At 44.3% G+C, this 19331-nt stretch overlaps 1 protein-coding gene across 2 annotated transcripts; it reads left to right on the top strand.

Moving 5' to 3' along the window:
* The first annotated feature begins 424 nt into the window (after nucleotides 1-424).
* On the top strand, nucleotides 425-18936 carry MAS1 (MAS1 proto-oncogene, G protein-coupled receptor). Of its 2 annotated transcripts, none has more exons than XM_036871861.1 (2): nucleotides 425-620; nucleotides 16607-18936. In XM_036871861.1, the coding sequence occupies exon 2, from the start codon at nucleotides 16642-16644 to the stop codon at nucleotides 17617-17619; it is 978 nt and encodes a 325-aa protein (XP_036727756.1). In that variant the 5' UTR covers nucleotides 425-620; nucleotides 16607-16641; the 3' UTR covers nucleotides 17620-18936. The 2 variants fall into 2 exon arrangements, with proteins under 2 accessions (XP_036727756.1, XP_036727757.1); XM_036871862.1 differs by lacking the exon at nucleotides 425-620 and adding an exon at nucleotides 1121-1175.
* The last annotated feature ends 395 nt before the right edge of the window (nucleotides 18937-19331 follow it).

The following is a 19331-nucleotide window of genomic DNA, read 5'->3' as shown; positions in this document are numbered from 1 at the left end:
TTAGCTCCCCGACCAGGGATCGAACCTGCACCCCCTGAATTGGAAGGCAAAGTCTTAGCCACTGGACCGCCAGGGAAGTCCCTAACCATTGCAACTTTGGGTGGTCATGATTAGCTCCATTTTACAGGGGACAAAACTGAGTCTTCCAGAGCTTGGCAGACATCGCTTGGTTAGTTACAGGCTGAGTCAGGAATTCGAGCTGGGTCCGTCTTTCTGCCGCACACGCGATGCCGCCCTTCCGTGCAGCATGTCTCTGGGCCATCTGCCTCCTCAGCCCTGGCTGGCGCTGGTCGTTCAAGGGGGTCAACCACCTCACATGATCACCAGCTTCTTCCCATCGCGGATCAGCGTGAAGATTTTCACTTGCATGTGTCACCGAACGATGCCGTTTGAAGCACAGCTTCTGCTGATAAGCGTGGGACCATCTGCTTTGCACTTCTCAAATATTTTCAGCAGTGGGAGAGCGGCTCTGATTTCTTCGGAGAAGGGAGGCTGCAGCCATCCTTGGAGGACATGCTGGGACCGGAGACCCTGCGGGCTGGTGGGACAGCAGTGCCCCAGGACGCGAATGACCAGCCTTCCTGCTGCCACCTCTGACTCTCCCCGAGCAAGTGGACCTAGTGAGTCTGCACCCCAGTTTCTAATGGTGTAGCTACTCTTGACAACCAGAGTAAGATTTTCCCTCTTCAAAAAGCCATTGCCCGGGCCACTCTTTCTGTGCTGGTTGTTTTCATAGTGTGTTAGATGTTTGGTGTTTGTTGGCAAAAACCTGTCTCCTCCTGCCTTTGTTTTGGAAAATTTGCTTCTTTGCTGCGTTAGCTGTCCCCAGACGTCGTTTTTCAACTTCGGGGTTGAAACTTCTGTGTTAACTTTTTCTTTTTGACTCGTGACAGGGGACCAGAGTCTTAGGATCCATTCACGAATCTGATGGTGGACTTGGAGGTGCTCAAGGTTGTTTAATGGGATGTGATAAACGATAAAGGGGTTGGGGTATGAAGGGATTGTTAGTGCATTTGATTCCTCCGGGGAAATCTCTTGGCTGGAGGCTGGATTGATGTTCCTCTGCCTTTCCTCAGGGGGCACCAGCATTAGTATTGGTTTCTGTGGCTTCTAAAGACAGGTGTGCGGCCCACGGGCGGCGAGGTTGCGTTGAAAAGAATCTCCTGCTCTTTGATGTGAGTATCTTGGCAATATTTCCCAGGCAGGGTGGGGAGGGGAAACTGGGGAGAGAACGTGCGGGATTTTGTCCGATCGCTATGTAGGCAGCAGTGAGAGGGTGGAAGCAAGCCTGCCTCTAGCTGCCTCAGCCTTGGCGCCGCGACACGGGAGGCCAGAAATTCTTTGCTGTGGGAAGCTCTTCTGTGCACTGTAGGATGTTTAGTAGCACCGCTGGCCTCGGCCCACTAGATGCCAGTAGGCTTCTCCTCTCAGTGGGACCATCAAGATGCCAAATGTCCCCCAGGAGAGAAAGTTACCCCCAGTCCCCCCACTTCTGAGACGAGTGGTCTAAGTCGATCCTGCTGTACACTTGGAAAGGGAGCAAGGAGTTCCTGCTTCTCTGTGCAGTTGGCTCAAGGGTTAGGAAGCTGGGAATGAGGCGTTTAATATCAGGACAGATGTTCCTGCCGGCACATTCCCATCAGATCCCGTACCTGCCATGGAAATTCCATCTCACAGATGGGTTTCTGTTTGTCCAGGTTACTGCACACACACAGAGGGGAGAATTTGCCTTTTCTTCTGGAGCTGCACACCTGGAAGGTCCAGCCTCGGGTCAGGCCTCTCCTTTTTGTTGCCTAGGAACATACAAGGTTTCAGATGGCCTACGCTGGGCACTCATTTGGTTGGCTTTTCTCTCCTTTTCTTTCCTTTCCTTTCCTTTCCTTTCCTTTCTTTTCCTTTCCTTTCCCCCTCCCTCCCTCCCTCCTTCCTTCCTTCTTTCTGTCCTTCCTTTTAAGACTGACGTGGTAGACTGAGAATTCAGGATCATGGGAGCACTGTGGGCAACTGAATGGGAATGTGGAAGAGGATGCCTGCGTCTTAGATCTTTAGAGAAAACTTCAGCAAGCCTATACGTAGAGCACTTAAGACTCTGCCTTATACCTCGTTAAAGCTGAAACTCCCCACAACTCTGCCTTCTTTCCTTCTTCTTGCTTTTGTATCACCTTCGCTGCTCATCTGTTCCTCTCACTTTCATTGAGAAGTAAATGCAGGTAGCAATTTGGAGTAGACCTGCCAGCCCACATCCTTAAACATCTATGGAAACCACCATTCTTGTTTTCCCTGTTTGTTGATTTATGATCTCAGTTTGGCGTTTCCATGAGACTCGTATTGGCAAAATGCTCTTCAGTCTCTAGCTTTTTTTACACCCCAGGCTTCCAGAAATACAGTAAACTATGTGCCAACTATGTGAAGGACCTGAGGTTCAGAGGGGCTAATCTACTTTGTTTAGGACTCACATCTACGGTCAGTTTGAGCGAAAGCATGGCTCCGAGGCAAAGCAGGCTAAGCACAGGCAGAATAGACAGTCACCCTGCAACTTAGTTGGAACAATGTCCAACCTCTTTTTTCAAACATCTCTTTTGCATTCAGATGCCTTACTGCCTACAGTTCTTTTGATGTTTGCGGGGAGGGAGGTTGGTGCTAAGTACACCCTCTCTCACAGCCTGGGGCTTGCATGAGGTGGAGGAGCCTGAGCAGCCCAGCTGGGGTGAGAGAGGTAGCAGCGACATGGCAGGACAAGGAGGGCATCTGCGTGGCGGGGGAGGGGACCAGGAGCCAAGTTCAGAGCTCCTGCTGGGTGAGGAGTGTGTCCCAGGGCAGGAGACAGCGGCATGAGGTGAAAGGGCATCAACAGAATGAGGAGGGCATCCGGGTGGGGGTGGAGGACGGGCGGCGGCAGACAGAGGAGATGGTTTCCCTATTCGTGGATTGATCTAACAAGTAAATGCCTTGCGGACAATGGGAGTCAGGTTTCTTACCATCAGAGATGAGAATTACGAATACGGAGAGGAAGAACACTAAACTGAACTCAGTGATGCTGGAGCAAAATTGGAGATATTGGTGTGAAGTCATTGGTAATCAATACATATGTAGAAAGTTATGGAAATATGGATGTCAGTGCATATATGTATGCCTGTACCTATATATTTATATACATATACTCCTTAGCTCTGTCCCCTGAGAGGGCCTGGGAGCGGTGACGCCTCAATAGCAACGGGTACACCCCACATCCAGATCTTGGCTTCTATATACTCATCTCTACTCAAAGGAACCAGGGCTCCTTGGAGAAATGGCTGATTCTAGGGACTGGTGCAGGGACATACGAGATGAGTAGTGCCTGGTAGAACATCCAGTTTTTTGGCTTGGCAGACTAAAACTACCAGAGGAAGTACGGAACAGCAGGGAAGGTCTGATTTCTGTTTTGGATCAGCTGAGGTTGGTGTGCTGTTACGAGAGGCCCAGTAAGAGATACCCAGGGCTATTAGTTATAGGGTCTGATATTCCGGAGAGCTGTCTGACTTAGAACTGTAGATTTGGATTTCATTAGTATGTGGTAACAGTTGAAATGAGGGGATTGGATGAAGCCACCCAGGGAGGGTGAGAAGGGAGGAGGGTCAGGAATGGAGCCTAGTGGCCCAAAGGGAGGGTGAGAACAGATCCAGGAAAGGAGACAGAGAAGAAACTACAAAGAGACAAGAGAGCCAGAGGGGAGAAAGCGTGTCTAGGCAATGGTGTCGTCTCTGAGACCACAGCGAGGAGATGGAGTAGAATCTCATAACACACTTTGTATTGTGTGTGGGCAGGGATGCGGGAACGAGATTACATCTTACTCCCTTTTGGGGAACTTGTCTAAAAGCGTGATGCTGCTGTCTGGACCGTCTCACTTTTATTGTTTTCTAATAGAGGTGTTTGTTGATAGTGGTGACGACTACTATCACCAAAGTGGTCACTCCACTTTGCAGAAGAAAGTCGGATGAGAAGAAACTGAAAGCAACTCATCCCTTTCTGTTTTTATTGTTGTTCAGTGTTTGGCACTGGGTAGATGAGATGGTGCTTTAATAAATAAAAATCCATCTTCTAATAAATAATAGCATCCTTTAATAAACAAAGAGTCCAGTCCTTGAGGCTTTTAATAAAAATCTTTACTAACAGTCAAATTGATTGTGGTAATCACTTCTGGTGACATTAAGGCCATTGTTAAATGTCCCCAAAGTTCTACTAGCCACATGCGTGGGTGAGTGAACTTCACACATAGATGAACTGTTGACAAAAGACTGGAGTGGGGAGGAGAAATAGTGCCCACTTGGACCTGGGCAATCTAGGCTCTGGTTCTGGCTTGGCTGCTAACTAAATATGTAATCTCGAGCTAGTTATGAGCTAGCTTCCTCACATGTAAATTAAAGAGTGGTTTGCAGTATCTACGTGATTCCTTCAACTTCTAAACCTCAATTATCAACAGAGGACAGGCAGATTTGTAACAGTCAGGAAGTGTGTTTATGAAAACTCCAAGCTGTATCCTCTTACATCTTCTATCAAATACCCCAGTTTCTGGGGAAAAGAATTTCCAACATATTTGACAAAGTATTATATTTACGAAGAATTCTTGCAACTCAGTAAAAGAAATGAAAAAATAATGTCGAAGAAGAAATTCAAATGACTGTTATCATGAAAAATATTCAAACTCATGAGAGAGCAAATAAATGCAAATTAAATCAAAATACCTTTTTAATCACCTATCAAAGTTGGGAATTTTTAAAAACGGAGATGTATGGGGACAAAAAAGTATATATGCTGTGAAAAAAAGAATTCTCATACCGTGATGTCAGTATAATTGATACCGTTTTTGGAAGACAACTTGTTAAAATGTTTTAAAATCTTGAAAAATATTTATACCCTTTGATCCAGCAATTCCACTTTTAGAAATATGTCCTAGGAAGATGATGAAAGATGTGCACAAAATTTGCATCCAAGAGAGTTCATTACAGCGTTTTGTTATTTTGAAAAAATAATAGTGAAACATCAGAAGAAACTGGTATGTCCAAAGTTAGAGGATTATTAAAAATAAATTATGGTACATCCAAATAGCGATGATTAAAGTCATGTTTTTTAAAGTAAAGGCTGACAGAGAAAATGTTTACAGTATGATATTGAGCGAAAAAAAAAGCAGGCAACCAAAACAGATTATAAAATGCAATCTCAGTTTTAAAAGAGAATGTGTGTGAGATGGAGAAAAAAAGATTAAAAAGAAACAACCCAAAATGTTAGATCAGGTTAATTTTGAGTAGTGGTTTTATGTGATTTATTTTTCCTACTGAATTTTTCAAATTTTCTTCAATGAACACAAATATTGTTTTATAATTAGAAAAAAGGCAATGATAAAAGTTAAATCCCTCATTTTGTTTTAAGATTAAACAGACTATAGGACTTCCCTGGTGGCAGAGTGGTTAAGAATCCGCCTGCCAATGCAGGGGACACAGGTTTGAGCCCTGGTCCGGGAAGATCCCACATGCCGTGGAGCAACTAAGCCCGTGCGCCACAACTACTGAGCCTGCGCTCTAGAGCCCGCAAGCCACAACTACTGAGCCCGCGTGCCACAACTACTGAAGCCTGTGTACCTAGAGCCCGTGCTCCGCAGCTAGAGAAGCCACTGCAATAAGAAGCCCACTCAATGCAATGAAGAGTAGCCCCCCTTGCTGCAACTAGAGAAAGCCTGTGAGCAGCAACTAAGACCCAACGCAGCCAAAAATGAATAAATAAATAATAAATAAATAAATAAAGATTAAACAGACTATAAAATGAGCCTGTTGGGGTGAGCCCTTGGGTACTGGGGGGCCATTTAAACAGCACTGGCGGCTACTTTACTTCACAGTGGACTTTGAATGTGGAGACAACACAGTGATTTCAGTCCTAAGTTGGCAAAGTCATAATCAGAAATTAGATGAGTCTTTGGAGGAAAAAAAAAATCCTGTAACATTAGGAAATGTGATGCCTTCAACTCCTTAAATAGGAGGGATTAGAGGCAGATTAGATTAGATTTATAACAGAGAGGCTATAAAAGGTAAGGTCTTAAAAAGAGGATTCAGCCCCAGGGCAGAGTGGGAAGAGCTCAGAGTAAGAACCCTCAAATTAGTTGAGAATGTGTGTATCTCACAGTCTCTCTGAGCTCACTGAAATCTTTCCTTTCATACGCACCTCAGCTATCTGAGGCCAGTATCCTGTGCTTTCTCATCCGGAGTCTCCTCAGGGTGCATCATTTTGGGTTTGGCTGCTTGGTGGCGGGGTGGGGGTGGGTGTGGGGGTTGGGGGTGGGGGAGGGGTGGGGGTTGGGGGTGGGGGAGGGGTGTGGGGGTGGGGGAGGGGTGTGGGGGTGGGGGGTGGGGTGGGGTCGGGGGGAGCATCCTGCCTCCATCCTGAGTTCCCTCAAGGCTCACCATCAGGGTGGCTGTAATGTGATGACTTGATAGCTGCAACATGCTTTGTTTACTGATAAGGCAGGCGATATTTTTCCTTCATACTTAACAGCCTCCCAAGCTGATTGAAGGATCCAAAGCTAACACAAAGGGAAGGTGCCTTGAACCCTGAAGTCCTAGGCAATGGCATTCTCACGCTCCACCTTACTGCTGTCTCCCTAGGACTTGTAGGGAAGAGAGGCTGGGAAGACGCTTCTCTGATGCTGCCAATAGTGCTTCCCGGAATGATGCCATTTCCTGCATAGTGGGGTTTCTACTGCTGTGTTGCTGTGTTACCAACCACGTCAGGGACACAGAGTGCTGTTAGGATACTCTCCTTCCATCCGGGACAGTCACGGTTGGATAAACATGCATCACTGCAAAGATGATTGCTGCCTAGAAAGAGAGGTGCACAAAGAAGATGCTGTGTGTGCCTGGACAGAGAGCCCGTGGTACCAGAACTGGGTTGACAGGGAGACAGGTTACCCATAGCAGTTAATCCTGCAGTGCGATTGCTTCCCCTCATCTTCACTGCTTTCTGAGCTAGACGGTCTTTTCAGCTCGCAGCACTCACCCTTCCACTCTCCTTACCCTTCCCCACCTCAGACATCTTAGTCATCCACCAATGGAGATGAATAGTATGCAAAATGACCCAGGAGCCTGGAGCAAGAAAGGGTCTGGGGGTGGTGAGCAGGTAGGACCAGCTGCGTTCAAGGCACTTCTTGCCATCTGCTATTTCACCTGAGGGACTGAAATTCAGTTTGGTCTGGTAAGACTGGGAATGTAACTTTTAGCAATGTGTTCATTTAAATAAAACCACGCTATAACAAATCAGTTTGGAGGGTTATTGTTAGTTTGTTTTTTTTTAATATTTATTTATTTATTTGGTTGAGCCGGGTCTTAGTTGTGGCAGGCTGGCTCCTTAGTTGAGGCATGCGAACTCTTAGTTGCGGCACGTGGGATCTAGTTCCCTGACCAGGGCTTGAACCCGGACCCCCTGCATTGGGAGTGTGGAGTCTTAACCACTGTGCCACCAGGGAAGTCCCCAGAGTTATTGTTAGTTTTTAATGAGAATTAGTTTCAATGGGATTTTTATTTGCTTTCCAACCACATCATGATCAAGACACATGTGATGGCCTGGGCTCAGGATGGCGGTTTTCTTTCATGGGTAACCAGGGTGCATCCTCAGGGCCATGGTGATGGCCTTTATCTCTTGGAATAATTCAGTATGTATTTATTGAATGGCTATGTCAAGTCCTAGAGATTCAGGCGTGAATAATAAAGTTTTGCCTTGGAAGAGTTTGCAGTTTAATGGGAAAAGATATAATTTTAACTCTATAAGGAGGAATGTCATGGCTATAGAGGTAATTAATGAGGAACACCAGAGTGGTGGAGAGAGTATTAGAAAAGGAAGGAATGGCAATGTGAGGGTCTGGGAAGGATAGATTGGTGCAGGGAGCAAAAACAGGAAATGAGGAGACTGATCCCAGGAGCCCAGGCCAGAGACATGGGAATAGAAGAGGAGCGTGTGATCTTAGGTGACTTGTGCATTTGAAATTTATTTTTTTACTTATATTTTAAAAAATATTTGTTGGAGTATACTTGATTTACAATGTTGTGTTAGTTTCAGGTGTACAGCAAAGTGAATCAGTTATGCATATACATACTGCATTTGAAATTTATAATCAGGCAAATGCACAGTAATGAATAATGTTCTAAAGATCTCGTGTGTCGATTATTCTTTGTTTTGTGAAGTTCTGCTTATTGAAAGATGTAGGCCCTTGGGAGCAGAGAACACACAGGCTAACACACCTGGAATCCACCCTTATGCGTGTCCTCCTGATGCTTCATTCTCAACACACAACGAACCTAATTCTTTGTTGTCCCAGCCGCTGCCCCTCCTGCTCTCCTGATCTCAGTCAACAGGAGTTGTCTACACAGCCTCCTCAGACGGGAAGCTCAGTCCACTGATTCCTCCATTCCTCTTCCCCTTCATGGTCACTGGGGCCTTGCCAGTCTTCTCTGAAATGTCTCTGGAATCCGTTCTTTCCTTCAGTCATTATCCTAGTTCTGATTTCTCACTGGGACTATTTCAACAACCCCCTACTGGATTCTTTGATCCATCCACCATTCCCTTCCTTTCAGCCTGTAGACTATGACCAGGGTAGCCTTTCTAAAGCACAGTTCAGGTCACATCCCAGCCCTGCACTGAAACTTCAATGGCTCCCTAGTACAAAAGGTAGTATTTTTCTTTTTTTTTTTAAATTAATTTTTATTGGAGTATAGTTGATTTACAATGTTGTCTTAGTTTTTCTGCTGTACAGCAAAGTGAATCAGTTATATACATATATATATATCTCCACTCTTTTTCAGATTCTATTCCCATATAGGTCATTGCAGAGTATTAAGTAGAGTTCCCTGTGCTATACAGTAGGGTAGTGTTTTTCAAACCATGGCCCAGGACCCATCTGCATCAGAATGCCCTGGGTTATGAAAGTTCAGATTCCAGGGTCCCACCCCAGGCTTCCTGAAACAGTGGGGCCCTGGAATTTGCATTTTTAATAAGCAACACCATATAATATATTTTTTAAATTAATTAATTAATTTATTTATCTTTGACTGTGTTGGGTCTTCGTTTCTGTGCGAGGGCTTTCTCTAGTTGCAGCAAGCGGGGGCCACTCTTCATCGTGGTGCGCGGGCCTCTCACTGTCGCGGCCTCTCTTGTTGTGGAGCACAGGCTCCAGACGCGCAGGCTCAGCAGTTGTGGCACACGGGCCTAATTGCTCCGCGGCATGTGGGATCCTCCCAGACCAGGGCTCGAACCCGTGTCGCCTGCATTGGCAGGCAGACTCTCAACCACTGCACCACCAGGGAAGCACCCCCATATAATTTTTTTTTTTAATTAATAGCTACTTTATTTATTTATTTATTTATGTATTTTTTAGCTGTGTTGGGTCTTCGTTTTGTGTGAGGGTTTTCTCCAGTTGTGGCAAGTGGGGGCCACTCTTCATCGCGGTGTGCGGGCCTCTCACTATCGCGGCCTCTCTTGTTGCGGAGCACAGGCTCCAGACGCGCAGGCTCAGCAGTCGTGGCCCACGGGCCCAGTCGCCCCGCGGCATGTGGGATCTTCCCAGACCAGGGCTCGAACCCGTGTCCCCTATACTAGCAGGCAGACTCTCAACCACTGCGCCACCAGGGAAGCCCCCCCATATAATTTTTAAGCACTAATGTTGGATAAGCATAACCTATAAAATAAGCCTGATATTTAAAGAAGCATCATAGCCAGGCCTTCATGCTTCAGTCTAGTTGTTTATTTCTCGTTAAGTCATACCTCCACCTCGGGTCCACCAGTCTCCTCAAACTCCACAACCAACATTCTGTGCCCTCCTGCCTCCATGCCTTTGTCCATCTGTTCTTTTTTCTTAAAATGCCTTTCTTTTCCTTCCTCAGCTAACAAATTCCTACTGACCCTTCAAGGCCCAGCCCTGTGAAGCCCGCCTTGAAACCCTGAGACAAGGCTTCCTGGTGCGTGTTTGCTCTGATGCGGTCAGTCTCCTTTATTCCATTTCCCATACTGAATTAGATTTAGTTCTGTCTGCCTCCCCTGTAAAACTGTGCAGATGACTGTGTCTTATTTCCTTCTGTATCTTTAACTCCTAGTGCAGTGACTGAAACCTACATGTTGGTTAAACAACGGAAACAAGATGATCTCTCTTTAGAAAGAGAATTTGGTTACTTGAGTTTGACTATAATAGAAAAATACAATTTGGTCTTATGTGTGGAAACACCTTTCCTAACTGATTTTCTTTTTATATTTAATGTGAGTGCATTTTATTTATTTATTTTTTAACATCTTTATTGGAGTATAATTGCTTTACAATGTTGTGTTAGTTTCTGCTGTATAAGAAAGTGAATCAGTGATATGTATACATATATCCCCATATCCCCTCCCTCCTGCGTCTCCCTCCCACCCTCCCTATCCCACCCCTCTAGGTGGTCACAAAGCACCGAGCTGATCTCCCTGTGCTATGCGGCTGCTTCCCACTAGCTACCTATTTTACATTTGGTAGTATATATAAGTCCATGGCACTCTCTCACTTCGTCCCAGCTTACCCTTCCCCCTCCCCGTGTCCTCAAGTCCATTCTCTATGTCTGCGTCTTTATTCTTGTCCTGCCCCTAGGTTCATCAGAACCTTCTCCCTCTCTCTTTTTTTTTTAAGATTCTATATATATGTGTTAGCATACGGTATTTGTTTTTCTCTTTCTGACTTACTTCACTCTGTATGACAGACTCTAGGTCCATCCACCTCACTACAAATAACTCAATTTCGTTTCTTTTTATGGCTGAGTAATATTCCATTGTATATATGTGCCCCATCTTCTTTATCCATTCATCTGTCGATGAACACTTAGGTTGCTTCCATGTCCTGAGTATTGTAAATAGTGCTGCAATGAACATTGTGGTACATGACTCTTTTTGAATTATGGTTTACTCAGGTATATGCCCAGTAGTGGGATTGCTGGGTCATATGGTAGTTCTACTTTTAGTTTTTTAAGGAACCTCCATCCTGTTCTCCATAGTGGCTGTATCAATTTACATTCCCACCAACAGTGCAAGAGAGTTCCCTTTTCTCCACACCCTCTCCAGCAGTTATTGTTTGTAGATTCTTTGATGATGGCCATTCTGACCGGTGTGAGGTGATACCTCATTGTAGTTTTGATTTGCATTTCTCTAATGATTAATGATGTTGAGCATTCTTTCATGTGTTTTTTGGCAATCTGTATATCTTCTTTGGAGAAATGTCTGTTTAGGTATTCTGCCCATTTTTGGATTGGCTTGTTTGTTTTTTTTGATATTGAGCTGCATGAGCTGCTTGTATATTTTGGAAATTAATCCTTTGTCAGTTGCTTCATTTGCAAATATTTCCTTGCATTCTAAGGGTTGTCTTTTCATCTCGTTTATAGTTTCCTTTGCTGTGCAAAAGTTTTTGTTTCATTAGGTCCCAATTGTTTATTTTTGTTTTTATTTCCATTTCTCTAGGAGGTGGGTTAAAAAGGATCTTGCTGTGATTTATGTCATAGAGTGTTCTGCCTATGTTTTCCTCTAAGAGTTTTATAGTGTCTGACATTACATTTAGGTCTTTAATCCATTTTGAGTTTATTTTTGTGTATGGTGTTAGGAAGTGTTCTAATTTCATTCTTTTACATGTAGCTGTCCAATTTTCCCAGCACCACTTATTGAAGAGGCTGTCTTTTCTCCATTGTATACTCTTGCCTCCTTTATCAAAGATAAGGTGACCATATGTACATGGGTTTATCTCTGGGCTTTCTATCCTGTTCCATTGATCTATATTTCTGTTTTTGTGCCAGTACCATACTGTCTTGATTACTGTAGCTTTGTAGTATAGTCTGAAGTCCAGGAGCCTGATTCCTTCAGCTCCGTTTTTCTTTCTCAAGATTGCTTTGGCTATTCGGGGTCTTTTGTGTTTCCATACAAATTGTGAAATTTTTTGTTCTAGTTCTGTGAAAAATGCCATTGGTAGTTTGATAGGGATTGCATTGAATCTGTAGATTGCTTTGGGTAGTACAGTCATTTTCACAATATTGATTCTTCCAATCCAAGAACATGGTATATCTCTCCATCTGTTTGTATTGTCTTTAATTTCTTTCATCAGTGTCTTATAGTTTTCTGCATACAGGTCTTTTGTCTCCTTAGGTAGGTCTATTCCTAGGTATTTTATTCTTTTTCTTGCAGTGGTAAATGGGAGTGTTTCCTTAATTTCTCTTTCAGATTTTTCATCATTAGTGTATAAGAATGCAAGAGATTTCTGTGTATTAATTCCTGACTGATTTTTTTGAGGAGTACACGAGAGCTCTCTTGCATATAATGAGAAACTAAAAGCTGAATGATGCTGTGGTCCGTGAGGGATTCCAGACTGTGAACTGAGTCAGAAAGATGTTCTTGTCCCTTTTCTTAAAAATTCTTACTAGGTCCTGATTTTACATTTCTATTCTTTGATTTAGGTTTGTTATTAAAAGATGAAAACATTTGACTCCCTCATGTAAGCTATTTTGGTTTTGTGATGGCCCTAGATCTGTGCCATCCAATATGGTAGCCACTGGCCATGTGTGGCCAGTGCACATGTGAAGTGTTGCTGGTCTGAAGCATGATGCTCTATGAGAATAAAATACACACTGCATTTTGAAGACTTACTGTGGAAAAAAAGAAGCTAAAGTAGCTCATTAATATTTTTTATATCGATTACACATTGAAATGATATTTTGAACACATTGGATTAAATAAAATATGCTATTAAAATTCATTTCACATGTTTCTTTTTACGTTTTTGCGTGTGGCTCGCAGAAAACCTTAAATTACACACATGGCTCACATTACATTTCTGTTGGACAACACTGATCTAGACCCTTCATACCCTCTACTGTTTTTGTGTTTCAGGTTTTTCTGTTTGCTTCTTCTCTCCCCCTGAAACACCATCACCACCAACAACAAAACACCCAGCTCTAAAGTGCATACCATCCAGCTGTGTTACTTACCACCCTCCTTGCTGTGACTGTCTACAGACCTCTGGGCCGCTCTTCCAAATTCCTTAAGGATTTAACACCTAGCTCACAGCCAGTTTTTTCTAATGATATTCCTGTATTCTAGCCTATTTCCCCGTGATTTCAATGTCCATGTAGACAATTCTTCCAACACCCTGGCTCCAGGTCCTGATCTCACCTCAAAGGATCTTGTCCTCCACTCTCCCTCAGCCATTCATTTCCATGGTCATGTGCTACATTTATCAATACCAGTAACCCCCAAACCACACCACTGCAATCTCAGCTTCAAGCATCTGACTGTTCAATCTCCACCTCCTATTTTCCAGTTCTCTACCTTTAGTACTTGGACTTCAGCAGTTAGTTCTCTGACACTGCTGGGATCTACAGTCGAGGGCTCCTATTTCCTGTTCACCCTCTGTCACCTCTCTCCTGGCCTCACTTTTCTCCTAACCCTTTTGAATTCCTTAGTCTATGTGCTGTAGTGTGTCCCCCACTTTCTATGTGCTATAATGTGTCCCCCACTTTCCATTGCACCAGCCTGGTAGTACCCCAATCCTGGTTAAATCCATCTCTCCTCTTTCTGCACACTCACACCTGGACAGCTGAGCCATAGCTGGAGAAAAGCACACGTCATGCCAATCATCTCTCTTTAAATTCATGAGCACTAATCCAGGCAAGCTCTAAGGTTTGCCCGGAAATCTTGCTCTTTGTATATTTACCCAGTCCTTTCCCTCTTTCACCTAATTACTTCACTTCTTGCCCTCTCTCCTTAAACCCTTAACATCGCCTCACTCTTAGCAGATGACCTTGCTCCTGACTTTGCTGAAAAAAGAGATACTGCACATTCAGAAGAGAACTTCTTCCAACTTGTAACACTCCCTCTTCACTCGACCCACCTGGCTGCATCTTAAACCACACACTCTGCCTTCCCTCCTGTTCCCATGAATAAATTATGCTCCTAGCTTCTCAGTTTCTTTTGCTTCCTTCTCTTCATTCCCCCAAGCGCTAAACTTTGAAACGCTCCAAGCCTCAGTCCTTGGACTTCTTCTCCTTTTTAATGACCCATATTTCGTAGGTTATCTCATCTAGCCTCATGATTTTACGTTTCACCTTGTTTTTGTGTGTGTGTGTCTGTGCATGATGATCTTTATTTATTTATTTTTAACATTTTTATTGGAGTATAGTTGCTTTACAATGTTGTGTTAGTTTCTGCTGTACGGCAAAGTGAATCAGCTATACATATATGTATATCCCCTCTTTTTTGGATTTCCTTCCCATTTAGGTCACCACAGAGCATTGAGTTCCCTGTGCTATACAGTAGGTTCTCATTAGTTATCTGTTTTATACATAGTAGTGTATATATGTCAATCCCAATCTCCCAGTTCATGCCACCCCTCTCCCCGCTTGGTACCCATACGTTTGTTCTCTACATCTGTGTCTCTATTTCTCCTTCGCAAATAAGGTCACCTGTACCATTTTTCTAGATTCCACATATAAGCGATATTATACGATATTTGTTTTTCTCTTTCTGACTTACTTCACTCTGTAAGACTGTCTCTAGGTCCATCCACATCTCTGCAAATGGCACCGTTTCGTTCCTTTTTATGGCTGAGTAACATTTCACCTGTTTGCACACAGCCTACCTCTGCTCCCACACCGCAGCTCCCGACATGCTCTGAGACAGCTCCGTTTGGCTGTTGCATGAGCTTCCCAAGCTCCGTATGGCCCCTCCCAAACTGCTCCCCCTGCACGTTATCCATTCAGCAAGTGGCTACAAACTCTTCCCTTTTCCTTCAATAACTCATATCTCACCTGTAAGCAATTCAAATTGCATCCAGAATCCAACCACGTCTCACTGTCTCCAAAACCACACTCTGGTCTGCGCCGTGGTCTGTGCGTTACTTTTCTCTGTGGTGCTTATTACGATCTGACATCTATTTGTTTGTTGCTGTCATTATTAGTTATTGGTTATTGACTGCCTCCCCACTGGAATATAAACTCCAAGAGGTTGATGCTTTGTCTGTTTCATTCATGGCTGTAGCCCAGTGCCTGAAACAGTGCCTGGCCTGAAGTTGGCACTGAAAAATATTTGGTGGATGAACTTGAGGAATATGGCTATCTTACCTACAAACTTCAAATAAAGCCTGGTCTGTACAGCAGCTCTTTGGTCAGCCATGCCATGGAATTGTGAATTCCGGTCCTTGTGTTTGGCTCCTAAGGGTACTGGGGTCTATATCTTACCTAATTATGAAACAAAAGGAGAATCTGCTCCAGTAAAAATAATTTCCAGGATGTCATCAGAACAGCTGAGGGAAGGGTTAGTGGGGAGAGGGGTCTCAGGACCATGCAGCCAGGGACCTCTGTGGGCTCCTGGATCAAACACTGGAGAGGAAACTAGCCTTTTCACCAGCCCACCTGCTCACACAATATCACGTCTATGTACTGTTCTGCCTCACGTGAGCTCTTTCAGAAAAGGCATCTATCTACAAATTAACTTTCTAGAGGTTAATTATTTTGCACATATAGGACCCTGTTTTGGAAGGACCAAAAGCAAAGAACAATGTTTTACCACCACCAAAAAAAAAAAAAAAAAGCCAAGGACGTCATGAGTTGGAACAAAGGAGATGACCTCTGTGGCATCTCCCTTTTCCATTCCCCAGTGGTGGAAGTGGCTTATGTATATTTGTCATATACAAATATAAGAGGGTGGGAGCCGTGCATATGTTTATTTAGTAATTCCTAAAGTGTGAGGGAAAGTTGCTGATAATCTTTGCTTTGCAGTCTCAAATATTTAGCATTTTTATTGGTTTTGGGTTAGTGCTTTGTTTAGTATCTGTCAATAGTGTTTTGCCACATGGTCTGGACTATGCAGCACGAGGATATGAATACATCTTGTTGAAACGCACCATCTGTTCCCCAGGGATGGTTTGCAGGGCATACCTGGTCTGAGTAGGTGCACAGCTTCGTCACAGATATTGAGACCACATAAAACACATACCTTCTAATTGTTCACACTTTTGAAAATATTGGTACCCTATTGAACATACTTTTTCCATATTGAATATTGGTACCCTATTGAACCACATAAAACACATACCTTCTAATTGTTCACACTTTTTTGAAAATATTGGTACCCTCTCAATCACCCATCATTTATGGCACGTTATGCATTAAAAAGTGACAACAACAACATTGCCCAAAGATGTATTTTGTCATCCCATTTTAATGTGATGAACCTAGTCTCTCAGACCAGGAGATGAAGGCCCAGAAGATGAGATGGTTTTCAAAACACCATTCAGAAAGCTCGGGCAGACCAGATATGGACACCAGGAATTTGATCCTCTTGTTTTGGCGGATCCCCTTTGGCGCTGAACCACAAGCAAGTAGTAATACAGAATCAAAGACTATCGGGGGGATCAAAAAAGATTATTAAATCAGTTCCCTCTCAGTGAAATGTCTAATTTTACCTTCGTTGGAAAGAGAATTGTACAGTCTAGTAAACACTTTTTGTATAACTTGAAGGTTATAATCCGTAGCTGAAATCTCCCTTTTACTGCAATTCATCAACCTTGATTTTTTCTTAAACTTATTTACAGAAGAATACCTGAAGAGCCCAGGCTGAGGTCCCCTCATGGATGAGGCAAACGGGACATCATTTGTTGCTGAGGAGTCCTCGAACGCCTCAACCAGCGGGAACACCTCAGAAGCAGACCCGCGTCGGGAAATTCCCATCGTGCACTGGGTGATCATGAGCATCTCCCCACTGGGCTTTGTTGAGAATGGAATCCTCCTCTGGTTCCTCTGCTTCCGGATGAGAAGAAACCCCTTCACCGTCTACATCACCCACTTGTCTATTGCGGACATCTCCTTACTCTTTTGCATCTTTATTCTGTCTGTCGACTATGCTTTAGATTACGAGCTCTCTTCTGGCTATTACTACACGATTGTCACATTGTCAGTGACATTTCTCTTTGGCTACAACACGGGTCTGTATCTGCTGACAGCCATCAGTGTGGAGAGGTGCCTGTCCGTCCTGTACCCCATCTGGTACCGCTGCCATCGCCCCAAGCACCAGTCAGCATTCGTCTGTGCCCTCCTGTGGGCACTTTCCTGCTTAGTGACCACCATGGAATACGTCATGTGCATTGACAGTGAAGGACAGACTCACTCCCGAAGTGACTGCAGGGCGGTGATCATCTTCATAGCCATTCTGAGCTTCCTGGTCTTCACTCCACTTATGGTGGCGTCCAGCACCATCTTGGTAGTGAAGATTCGGAAGAATGCATGGGCGTCCCATTCCTCGAAGCTGTACCTTGTCATCTCGGTCACCATCATCATATTCTTCATCTTCGCCATGCCCATGAGGCTCCTCTACCTGCTCTATTATGAGTATTGGTCGACGTTCAGGAACTTGCACCACATTTCTCTTCTCTTCTCTACAATCAATAGCAGCGCCAACCCTTTTATTTACTTCTTCGTGGGCAGCAGCAGGAAGAAGCGGTTCAAGGAGTCTTTAAAAGTGGTTCTGACGAGGGCTTTCAAAGATGAGATGCAACCCAGGCGCCCGGAAGACCACACCACCACCACTGAAACTGAGACTGTCGTCTGACAGGTGGAGGAAATTGTGGACAAAAACAGTAGGACGCAGATGAGCTATAGTTTGTGCTTGGGATGCAACTGAATATCTCCTAAATACGATATAGAAGGACACCTTACCCCATATGCATGAGATGCTAATTAATGCTGAGACTGTACTCTTGCGCTGTACCTTCTGGAAATGCCTAAATACGTGTTGGAACTCTATCCTTTCTGTAGCTTTCAAAAATCTCCTTCTGTTCCTCTTCAGCTCTCCTGGCAGCATTTTCCCATGAACTATAAAAATTACTCCAGCAGGAACGTTTACATATGTGTACAGGAAAGGGCACAAGTATTTGATGGACCTTGAGAAGGGGAAGCCATATAGTGGGAAGAACATGGGTTTTGGAGTCAGGCTGACTCTGTCCTTTGCTGCTGGTGTGACCTCAGGTTTAACCCCCAGGGACCTCATTTCCTCAGTATAAAATGGTAACAGTAATAGTCCATACCTCCCGGGCTTGTGGTGAGGATGAAACGAGAACATGAGGTATGCAAAGCATCTGGCACACCTCAATGTTAAGAAACCTCAGTCTTTCTGATGCCTTTAAGTAGAAGAAGAAATACACATTTCTGTTGTGTAAAGCACATACACACACAAACACAGACATGCATACACACACACACACGTGTACGCACAACTCTATGGTGTACAAACATTGTTACATGTTTTTAAATGTTGAATGTTCTTTCTGTTTGCTACATGAGAACTTTTCATGCGACAACACTTCTACAGAAAACATCTGCAGATGTTATAACCCCCCAACCATCATGTGTTAGAGCATCATTTCCTGTTGTGAGGGAAAGCGTTTGGCTACCAGTAGAGGAATTTCTCACGGCTTCCCTTCCCTCTGTGGGAATGCTTGATGTAAAGAAAGTCTGTTTTGAAATCTTTTGCTGGATATAAATGTTTATGAATGAAACTTACCTCACGAGTTCATGAGGGTGATTGGGCTTTTGGAACCTCTCCACTCCCCCTGCCCCACCGTGCCCCCATGAAGTGGGTGATGTATTTATAGCCACAAAGTTCCCGCCTGCAGGCAGGTGCAGGGTCCTGAGCATATTCTTCTGTCATTCCTGGAAGGAGGCTCAGCAGCAGGGTCTGAGGAGAGTGTGGCCATATCTCAGAGGGAACCCGGACATTTCTCCCAAGACGGATCTTTGCAGGATTTCATTGGCATCTCAGTGCCCTGCTGCTTGCCTGCCGTGACTTGTGTCTGTACCTTCAGGCACAATGTCCCGGGTTTTAGCTGGGAAATCCGTCGTAGCTTATAGACTACGTTGCTGTGTTTGGTTTCCTGCTGCCCCTTCTGGACGCCCCACGAAAATGTCAATGCTTCATGTGGCTCTGGGGGAGTAAAATGTTCACACCCATAAATCAGCTCATTAATATTTATATAACTGTGGGTCTCCGAAGGTTCAGAGAAGCCGTGATGAAATGGTTCTCTGTTACTACCTGTTTCTGCTCCATCCTCTTCCTTTGCAGGAAACGGTCGCCTGTAACCATGGGGCCAGCCTCGCTGGGAGCGATGTGCAAGGCTTTCCCACCCAGCCAAACTTGGAGGCAGGAGGCTTTTCAGTGGGTGATGACATCTGATTCAGAAACAAGGCAGCTTGCTTTCAGGAGCCCAGATGGGTGTGGAGCAGTGACATTTAGGATGATCTTGTTTTTGATTGAAAACAGAGCAT

The sequence above is a fragment of the Balaenoptera musculus genome, chromosome 12, assembly GCF_009873245.2.
Source record: "Balaenoptera musculus isolate JJ_BM4_2016_0621 chromosome 12, mBalMus1.pri.v3, whole genome shotgun sequence".
Lineage (NCBI taxonomy): Eukaryota > Metazoa > Chordata > Mammalia > Artiodactyla > Balaenopteridae > Balaenoptera > Balaenoptera musculus.
The sequence above is the reverse complement of the archived record's forward strand: the minus strand, read 5'-3'. Positions and strand labels throughout refer to the sequence as shown.